Source organism: Antedon mediterranea, chromosome 2 (assembly GCF_964355755.1).
Source record: "Antedon mediterranea chromosome 2, ecAntMedi1.1, whole genome shotgun sequence".
In the NCBI taxonomy this organism is placed as follows: Eukaryota; Metazoa; Echinodermata; class Crinoidea; order Comatulida; family Antedonidae; genus Antedon; species Antedon mediterranea.
The window spans coordinates 6,757,476-6,768,278 of record NC_092671.1 but is presented as its reverse complement, the minus strand read 5'-3'; the positions used below and the strand labels follow the sequence as shown (position 1 = coordinate 6,768,278).

The 10,803-nt window shown below is 33.1% G+C and overlaps 2 protein-coding genes and 1 long non-coding RNA gene across 3 annotated transcripts; all 3 read left to right on the top strand.

The window, feature by feature from the left end:
- The first annotated feature begins 2,335 nt into the window (after nucleotides 1-2,335).
- Nucleotides 2,336-4,293, top strand: LOC140039224 (egg peptide speract receptor-like). Its single transcript, XM_072084823.1, has 4 exons — nucleotides 2,336-2,369; nucleotides 2,628-2,669; nucleotides 2,878-3,222; nucleotides 3,680-4,293. The coding sequence occupies exons 1-4, from the start codon at nucleotides 2,336-2,338 to the stop codon at nucleotides 4,036-4,038; spliced, it is 780 nt and encodes a 259-aa protein (XP_071940924.1). The 3' UTR covers nucleotides 4,039-4,293.
- Nucleotides 4,294-6,286: 1,993 nt separating this feature from the next.
- On the top strand, nucleotides 6,287-7,188 carry LOC140039547 (uncharacterized). Its single transcript, XR_011842524.1, has 3 exons — nucleotides 6,287-6,386; nucleotides 6,617-6,684; nucleotides 7,078-7,188. It is a non-coding gene; the product is annotated as an uncharacterized lncRNA (long non-coding RNA).
- Nucleotides 7,189-7,641: 453 nt separating this feature from the next.
- Nucleotides 7,642-10,795, top strand: LOC140040213 (adhesion G-protein coupled receptor D1-like). Its single transcript, XM_072085975.1, has 7 exons — nucleotides 7,642-7,681; nucleotides 7,880-7,985; nucleotides 8,241-8,458; nucleotides 9,026-9,092; nucleotides 9,238-9,338; nucleotides 9,872-10,040; nucleotides 10,334-10,795. Exons 3-7 carry the CDS (start codon nucleotides 8,301-8,303, stop codon nucleotides 10,403-10,405), a joined length of 567 nt encoding a protein of 188 aa, XP_071942076.1. The 5' UTR covers nucleotides 7,642-7,681; nucleotides 7,880-7,985; nucleotides 8,241-8,300; the 3' UTR covers nucleotides 10,406-10,795.
- Nucleotides 10,796-10,803: the final 8 nt, after the last annotated feature.

The window sequence follows — 10,803 nt, the reverse complement described above, 5'->3', positions numbered from 1 at the left end:
TTCCCAAATATGGTAGTGATATGACATCATCATGTCCATTATGGGCACATCACATAAAGTTATCAGGGCTTAATTATTTATTTATTTATTTATTTTATTTTTATTTTATTTTTTTATTTTTTATTTATATTTATTAACTGACTGACTGAGGCATTATTCATCTTTAGAAAGATGAGAACATTGTTTTAAAATAAAATATTGAGATCCAATCGTTGTTTCACAGATAGTGATCGTACAAAAATTTTAAATTTTACTCTTCCCTGATACAATATGCTACATGCTAGCAAGAAAACCTTAGATTTAGTATGTAGCCTAGTTATACATTGCATTACCAATAATTTTATTTCGTTATTTATTTGATCTAATTAATTGTCAATACGACATCAGAAGAAAACGAGAAACTAGCCAAATCATTATTAAGATTATAAAAAAAAAAAAAATTGTTTTCAATATGAAAATAAATGAAAATATGCAACAAAATGTCTGTATCATGCACATATGACTGGAAACCATTATGGTAATTTTCAATGTAAAGTTTAGTTTTGCAGTTACTATAGTCTGCAATAACGTTCCAAATTTGATTGAATATATTCACTATAGGCTAAGTAATCTTTACATAATTGTTTCTGCTACTTAATCCCGAAAATGGAACGTTCCTATGATGACAGTTTCACTCATTCAACCAATAGGCATTTAGAATGCGATTCAGAGAGCATGACTGACTATCACGCTTCTACTGATCATGATTTGTATTTTTCCGTTTAAGCAGGGTCAATCTAGAAAAACTAGAACAGTCAGTGGGCTTAATCATTGTGATGAGTTGCATTTCATTTTATTTTTAAGTCATCTAAATTATGGTGAGTTGGATTAAGGGATGAAAATGTGATATTTACTAAGTAAACTACCAAAAGTTACAAACAACAATTTATATCAGCCGGATTTTCATGTTCAATAGAAAGACGTCACAATTTGTCATAGATAGATAATTCTCCGCGAGGGTGTCTGTTACGGGGCATGGAACTGATCTTGTCGCAGCCACAGATAAACCCTTTGATTTTCGAAGCTCAGCATACTGTTACTTGCCTTGTTAAAACTAATTCCGCCGTAATTAAACAAAGAAACCGTTGTAAAAGAATTGCTAGCGAATAAAAATGAATGAAAAGGGTAAATTGAGTAAAAATAATCGAATCAGTCGTTAACAATTACAACAAACGTAATTTGATTGCTAAACATCTAAGAAAATAAGTATAATACAGAGTGTAATACGATTTATTTTGTGTATAATTCATTTCTCCACAGGTCCGCAGCTATAGGAACATTCATGAGGGCGTTAATTGTAATCCATAGTTGATGTACCGTATTAATGAATGCACAGAGGGCCTATACCTACCGTTTACTGCCTTTTCGCATAAATTAATGATGCATTTCGAATACCGGATTCGGACAGCAAGGCCCACACCTTCACACATTAGTATTCGTAGCTCAAGTCTTGAGGAAGCTCTATTTTTTAATTATAAGTTTTTGGTGTCGTTTTAATATCGATCGATTGCAAATTGAAATTGACCTTTAATCAAAGATATCAAACTTTCTAAATTACAGTAAGAAGGGGTTATTCTTTTTTTTTTTTTTGTAATTTAGCTGATGACACTAGTCTACTGAATTGTTTTGAGGCTCTGTCATTTCTAAATTATTTAGACGCCTTAGGTTATATTATGAAATTAAATTGATCAACAAATTTATGAAATTTGTTCATTAGAATAATTTGATACTTATAATGAAAGAACTAGTTTGTTCAACATTATATGCAGTTCATTTCGAAAAAGGCGTGTATAAATAAGATTAACTTTGAAAAAAATTTAATCACAAAATAGCCATTGTGTGAGTTATTGATTTGGTGTTTTGACTTACGCTATAATTAAACAGAGATGCATTACTCCTCCAATTCTTCTGAGATAAAAGACTATATTTCAGAGTGAATTTAACATTGCTTCACCTCCATTCATTGTGGTTGCAACGGCTTGCCAAAAGAAGACTAAGAAACGTTAAAATTATTGGTGGTAAATTAATATTTGCATTCATTTGGGTAAGATGTTGTTCTTTAAAATTTTCTTAAATGCATCTGTAACCGCAAAAAATCACCAACATCTCCAGATTAGAGTACTGGTTTTTAGTTAGGTGATACAATCAGTACCGAAATAGTATATAATTATGAACCAACTTTCTGTACGGTGTTAAAATTCTAGCGCACAAATTTACGGAAATGTGCCCTTACGTATCAATCCCATTATTTTTATTAATATATTATTATTGCAGATCACTCTATAGGCCTGTTAAAATGGAAAGTTATTTTGTTCTATTGGGTATTTTGTGTAAGTATATTATTATTCGATAATTGTTAAAGTTTACAGGTAGATAATTTGTTGATAATGTATGTCATATCATATTGGAAGGAAAAGCAAAATAAAATAATTAACTTTTCTAAGAAATAAAAAATAATTACTTTTTAAATTAAACAAAACTCAGTCCCTAATGCAAGCAATTTAGAAAACATAAAAGGAATATTTTGTTCAGCCCAATCTTTTATTCATGCACGTTGTTTTCATTATCAATATTGCTTTTATTGATAGCTTGCATTCATGTCGGAGACCACCTTAGCCCTAAAGACGGAGGTATGTTTGAGATACTGTTTTTACAAAATGTAATACCACCATTATAATCAGAACTTAAGCTTACCACACCGTGTCAATTTTACTTTTTCATGAACGCTTTCGTTTTCAAATAATCAAAACGTTTTGTTTTTAGCAAATAACATGATTTTAAAATGCACCTTTTTTTTTCTTGCCTTTGCATTTCTATTCTATTATTTCTTTTTTTCAGATGTAATAATTGAAGGTGGCTTCACCCCGAATGAAGGTTATATAAGGATATATTATAACGGGAACTTCGGTCTTGTCTGTTCAAAGGAAGGAACGAGATTCCGCGCCAGAATGTGTTCAGTCGTTTGTCGCTCGCTGGGTTACAACAACTGCTTCAGGTACGAAATGTACGAGACAGAGTATATCACCAACAACGTTATTGCTTTAGATAGTGTAAAATGTAGTACGGGGTCTGAAAATAATCTAATGGATTGTCAACACGACGGCCTTGGAAATGTATCTGTAACATCACCATGCATCTTAGATGGAAAAGTGGATGGTGTAAACTGCAGTAACAATACCTTAGGTAAGGCCTAACAAGATAGAACACCTCTTGAGACAACTTAATGGTGGGCTACTAGTTACTCTCCCCGTGAAACCCTACGTATCCGGAAGGTTTCTAATTAAAATAATCTGTGACCAGATGAAAGGGGGAGTGGATGGTTTTTCTTTTGTCCTGCAGTAGTAATTTAACATAAGCCAAATACAAAAAGTTATCATAGTAAGCTATTTTATTTTGTTCTATCGATAGATCATTTCCAAATTCAAGGCAATATATTTCTAAATGTTTGATGATTTAAAAAGTTACTTTGCGCTGATTACTAGCTGCATTATGGTCGTGTTTGGTCTAAAAAAATGACTGGGGTAATAATGTGAAGCATTGTGCAATAAGCACTTTATAAAAAATGAATATTATTATTATATGTATTTATTTTTGTTTTGTAATCGACGGGGATAACGTATAATGGATATTTTTTATTCAGATATTAGGTTGATAAATGGGCAAGTACCATCTGAAGGACGAGTAGAATTATTGTATGATGGAAAGTGGAGATATATATGCGGCTTTCGATGGGATAAAGGTGATGCCAACGTAGCTTGCTACCAAGCAGGATTCAGTGTTGCAAAAGAAGTAATTACAAATGCCACGAAGTTCCTACCGGAGAATAAACATTATCGTTTGGTTAAATTCATGTCATGCCGAGGAGGAGAACCAACACTGAGCGAGTGTTGTCATAGTGGATTCAACAAAGAGTCGTCCGATTGTGGGACTGATGACGGAATAGCCGGTGTTGTGTGTGAAAATAATAACACTTGGGGTAGGCCTATTTTGTGTCAATGAGATTAAATAATGTACCACTTTAGAGGAATATTATTAGGCCTAATTCTAACATAAAAACCAGTGCAAAAATGTAATATTGTTAGGCCTTCAAACAAAATTGCTAAGTCTATGACTTTTGAGAAATATAAGGAAACCTTACTTAGTGTTTTTACATGCTTACCAAAGTGTTTTTGGTTGAGGGATGCAAAAAATAATGATCTTTTAGGCCTAGTTACGGGTGGGACGATGTCGGTTGCACCCGAAACCCTATAAAAGGCTACAAATATCACACTATTCTAAAATCTTTATCAATAAATTAATGTACCTATACAACACAAGCGAGGTTAAGAGAAAAGTCCTAATAGGCCTATACCTTTCTGGTATCGTGTATGGTTTGCCCGTTAGTCTATAACCATGAGTAATAATAATAATAATAATAATAACACTAATAATAATAACAATAATAATAATAATAATAATAATATAATACAAATAACTCAATTCCTGAAAAATTAAGTATATCCTATACGAATTTACAACTTATTCTTTTTTTTTATTTTGTGAATAAACAAACCGGTTAAAAAAATGTATATACATAATTACGTCACAGAATTTTCAACCAACGAACCAACGAGCCCGACACCACCTGAGGAAATTGGTAATTGTATTTACTTATTTTTATATTATGATTGGCTATGATTGTTTTAGACCAGAATATTCAACAAGTCTTCTACATTGAAATTTTTACTTTTCCTTCTTTTTATATACTACTCATTTTGTTCTACAACACTTACTATAGCATTCTCGTTAGGCCTATACTTTTATAAATGCGATAGGACAAATATGCCTCCAATTATATACAGAAGCTATATCGACTTCCACGTTCTGTTTTCCCGAAAAGGAGAATATTTGTCGAAGTGTGATTTACTTCAACATTCTACTCATTTGCAGACATTTGAAAGAGAATCGCCATGTATGTAACATCGGAGATTGTGACTACAGTATCACTTGTTATTTTTCCCCTTTTGCAGGATTTTTTAAATACTTTTTTGGTAAATCGTTTTAATAGTATGACCTTATATTGATTGATCAATAATTAGACCAGCGTGATTAACGAATCTACTTTCTTTACTTTGATGTAGGCATACTGCAATTTGTGAACGATTTCAATGATCAATATCTGGAACAGGTTGATGAACTCAATGAAGATGAATTCAAATATACTACAACTGACCAAGGAGGTAAACCCTTTTTATTAGAGATCATGAACTCTGAATAGATGAATATAACTTTAGCCTTTTGAAACATTTAAAGAGGAACAGAGTGTTTTGCTGAAACTCTTAAAATATAATAATTTTTTTCAGAGGTATTGCTTTTCAAAACGTTTTTCAACATTCAACTCATTTGCACATGAACTATGATGTGTTTAACATCGGAGATTGTGACTTAACACTTGTTATTTTGTACCTTTTACAGGATTTTTTAAATAGTTTTTTGGTGAATCGTTTTAATAGTATGACCTTATATTGATTGATCAATAATTTTCTTAGATGTAGGCATACTGCAATTTGTGAACGATTTCAATGATCAATATCTGGAACAGGTTGATGAACTCAATGAAGATGAATTCAAATATATTACAACTGACCAAGGAGGTAAACACTTTTTATTAGAGATCATGAACTCTGAATAGATGAATATGACTTTAGCCTTTTGAAACCTTTAAAGAGGAACAGAGTGTTTTGCTGAAACTCTCAAAATATAATAATTTTTTTCAGAGGTATTGCTTTTCAAAACGGCAGACTCTTCAGTTAATCTGACATCTATTACAACAGATCCAGACAGCATTGCGTTTTCTTTGCAGATGGACAGTGGTACTAATGGTATGGGTTTGTCTATAGTTTTACTGCTTATATTTATTTAAAACACAACAGAAAGGTTTGTATGGCTTCAAAGTTCCGAGACGTGCAAAATACAGACACATTGGGCCTATACACGAAAAAGATCTTCTTTTCTTAAATCTCAGCCTGTCAACTATGTTAACATTCAATTTACTCCTTTCTAGGACCAATTAGTATTATTACGTCTGTTTTGGAATTGGAATCCGTCTTGCCGCTAATATCGAGGTGTGTACAGTATGTTTAAACTGTGTGATTGGTTATTTCTGAAAGTACTTTACGGTAATAACCCATATATGTATTCGTTGTTATTCATTGACAAGTGTAAAATGTTAGGAAATTATTATATTCTGTAGGATCAATGGCGGCTATGTCTCTATTGCAAGTGATTTGGTATCTCTGGTCTGTTACGATGCTGTTGGTAATGTTATTTCAAAAGTAAACTCAAAGGTTGTTTACCCACCGACACAGGTAGGAATATCAAACGTATTTTATCAACAAAATGAAATGTTGCGTGTCGAATATACTCGAATACAGTATATATACATATATATATACATATAAATAAATGAAAGACGCTAGTAAATTACCAACTGAACATTTTATTGCACTACAGGCTGTTTCATGAGTATGAAATCAATCTTCAGGTGCTTGACTCTGAATGATACATATATATAATAATAATTAAATTTTTTTTATAGATAAAATATGAAGCAAATACCTTATTAGAACCCGTCTGCGCATTTATCAACGAAGTTGTAACTCCCTCGTAAGTAAATTGGTTAATGTAAATCTTTGAGATAACACTGTAATGAACAAATGAAATGGAATATGGAGGTATCGGCAAAATGACAAAACGTATTAAATCCAAGAGCATTACAATGTATTAATACATTAGAAGTTTTACAATAATATTGTACTGAACATGAATTAATTTTTTAAACGATTAAGATAAGGAAATAATTACGTGAGAATCAGAAAAGCTGCCCCAAACGAGATTCGAACCCGAAATCTTGATAAACATGATGGATTGTAAAGAAGAATACGGACACATTCGAGGCATATCGCAATGACCTCTTGACCACTTGTATGTCTACAAGTGAATGGAAATGTGTATTCTTTTTTTAATCTTTGATATTTTGCGTACATCCTATTTTTTCAGGGAATGGTCAACTAAGGGTTGTGATACAATAATTAATAACGACAATCATAGACACGGTATAACCTGCTCATGTAAACACCTTACAACATTTGCCATCTTAATGAGAACTAGGCAGGTAGGTCTATACATAGGTTTAATTTATTTGTTATGTACAGTACTCTTACAAGAAGTTCACATGTCACATGCAATACTTTGATGTGTGGTAATCACTTATAAAACAAGGCCAACAGCCATTAAGTCGCGTGCTACAATGCATAGTGATACCAGACCAACAGACAGACCGACAGACCAACAGACAGACCGACCGACCAACCGACCGACATAGTGAACTATAGAGTCGCTTCCACGCGACTAAAAAGAATACACAAACAGTACAATGGCTATAACCATCTATTCCGCGTACAACAGAAATATTAAAGTGTCGCGATGCTTCCACGAGTAAACTGACAAAATAGTTCTAACTAGATTTGACAATCTGTGGAGATATATTTTAGGTAGAAGAAGAGAAGACAGATGGAATTGGTCTGCATCTGATTACCTATATAGGGTTGTGCTCATCAAATATATTTCTACTGTTTACATTTGGAACCATTATATGTTTAAGGTTTGATGAATCCTGTTTATTCTTACGATTGTTGTAGGCCTATAGTGCATGTTAAAATTAAAATTATGTTCAGCAGTGGAGCTCATCTCCACGTGAAAGTGGAGTATCTGGTATTGTTGCAGAAATTTAAACATTATTTGGAAGAATTTAAGTTAGGCCTAATACATAATATTGACATTTTATTTTATTTATATATAGTGACCTGCGAAGATCACGGCGTTACCATTTGTTAGGCAATCTGGTTGTATCCTTGTTCTGTGCAAACTGTTTGTTCACTTGTATTGTCTTTGGAATTGAAAACAAGGTAAAGGTGTCGTGTCTAGTGACAATAAACAGGATACAGTATCACGTCTTCTAACAGCAACCATTCTTCCCATGTGATATTGTAGCGATGGTTCTGGCTGTTGTACCAGAATTGACTGAATTAGGCCTAATTTTACTCGAATTCCCATATCTACCAGTCATTTTGACGAATAATAGTTAGCTTGTAGGCCTATTGAATATTTTCTTTAATAATTCGTTGTTTTTACATATTATTTTGTCGCTCTTTTCTATTTAGATCGCCTGTTCTATCGTTGCATCTTGTCTCCATTATTGTCTGCTCGTGGCCTTTACTTGGATGACGTCATTGTCTACCGACATGTACATGTCTATCCAATATGTATTTCATGATGCTGAAAAAAGATTCAGATTTTTTCGAATATTTGGTTGGATATTTCCTCTGTTAATTGTCGCTATTACAGTCGGTATCATGAGGGAGAGCTATGCATCTAAGAGGTGACAATTCTGTTCCCCTCATTATTGTTTTTTTACTCCATTATTACTTTTTACTCGGTATAGTCCATTTTCGCACAGAGTCAAATGGCCGAGCGGTTAAGGCAGGGGCGCCGTTTACCGTACTAAAGCCAACAACATCGGCAAGGGTTCGAGGCCGACTCGCTCCAAGTTCTGGTGGTGGAACAAGTCTTCTCGGATAAGGACTATAAACCGTAGGTCCAGTGTACACAGTTATAACCTGTGTGCACTTTAAAGAACCCAGTTCATTATTCGAAAAGAGTAGGGGGTACCCCGGTGAACTGGTTCACAAAATAGCCCCTGTATCAGGGGGAGTACCACCTATCTGATAGGACAGTGATTAATTCACTATTGGTAATCCTTGGCCACATTGCCAAAGACATAAAATAAAATATAGGAGCGCAATATACTTTATTGTAAACATTATTAACGTCACATTTTATGTTGTCTCCGCTTTTTACTTTCATTTCTAACTAATGAAACATATAATTCATCGAATGATAACTGAATACAAAACTTAATAAAGTGTTTTTGTTGTTATTGCTTTAGTTGCTGGTTAAATGTTGATTATGGAGTCACGTGGGCATTCGTAGTTCCTGTTATTCTATCAATAACGGTATGTATCGTAAAGTTGAGCGTAAGATATTTCAAACGGAAGAAATAATATCTATTTTTGTTATTTTTTCCATGAGTGTGGATTGGTTAATTTCAGATTTTTTCAACAACTTTTAACGGTCTTCAATGAATGTGTCTTTTATTAGATTGTTTCACTTCAACTGAGCAAAATAGGATATGTAGCATACAAAAAAGCTCGTACGCCTCACCAATCTGAAGAAGAAATAGGTAAACTTAGACAGATCCGGTAAGTTTTACTTAAATTAACACGTGTTAAATTTACAATTACGACAATCAGTAAGGTGTGCCTTAAGCCTAATGCTTGTGTGGGAAGTCGATTCTCGGTATCTATATCTACTTCAGTAGTTCATCATAGTCAATTATAATAATAACCATGGTTTTATTGTAATAAACTATAATCCAACAACCATGAGTGTAATAGGGCATTTATTAGGTAATTCAACAAAATATGTTGATATTCATATTTATCAATTTATCGTTTTAAACAAATAAAGCGTGGTTCCCACTAGCGACGCAACACAAGGACGTAACGCAACGCAAGTGAATTGACCAATCACAAGCGATGACTTATTCGCTTGTGATTGCTAACTGTCTATAACTTCGCTTGTCATTGGTTAAAACGCTTGCGTTACGTTTACGTCCTTGCGTTACTTTCTAGTGGGAACCAAGCTTTAAAACGCTTGCGTTGCGTTTACGTCCTTGCGTTACGTTCTAGTGGGAACCAAGCTTTATAAATATTAATTTTTCGTTTTGGTTTAGGAACCTCCTGTATAGAATTCTTCTTCTGACGCCTGCTGTTGGACTGACGTGGATATTCGGTATTCTAACTCTCTTTAATGACTCCAGTGTTTTGCTGTACCTGTTTGTGTTGTCAACCTCTCTGCAAGGATTCCTGATCTGGTTTACACAGTGTTTTATGAGCAAAGAGGTGACATTTCTAATAAAACATTGTTGAATTTATCGTTTAGTTTTCCCCAAAAATAAAAACAAACAAAACCTTTGGTGAAAGTTAATAACTATTATGATACTTCAAAATGACCCACATTATTTTGGAATTAGTCAAAGGGACAATACATCTTTAATTTAGTATGTTTATGAACACAATCTTTCAGTGTTTTTTACTGGTGATATGATTTTCTTATACCGAAATTAGACAATAAGTACTAGGCCTAAGTATGTACTTATTGTATATTATTTTATACATTTTTATTTATTAATTAGGTCATGATGGCTTGGAGGAAGTTTCATAACAAACACATGTCCAGTAGTGTTGGTGTTACCGAAATTACATAAGTTGACGTTGTATGGCCTAATCGTCTGTCGTCAGCAAGATCAGTATTTACTTTACAGCCTCGTCGCTAAGAGGTCCATGTACTTCTCTTTTTATTAATTAAAAATGCATTCATCAAAACTTTAGCTTGAGATGAACGACTGATCTAAATGGTTGAGACTTTTTGCCTAAATAATAAAATGATAGCCTATAGCGCATTATGAAAATATTTAATTCAAATATGGGATGTAGTAAAAAACTTAGTTAACCATTTATAGGGGTTTTAATTCTTCATCTGCTGTCATAGTAATTACTGTAGGCGGCTGTTATTCACATTGTTACAATTTTCAAATACTACACATACACATTTAAAACTGCATTTATTTTAGCATTCATGCATTTATTATAACATAGGTTGACG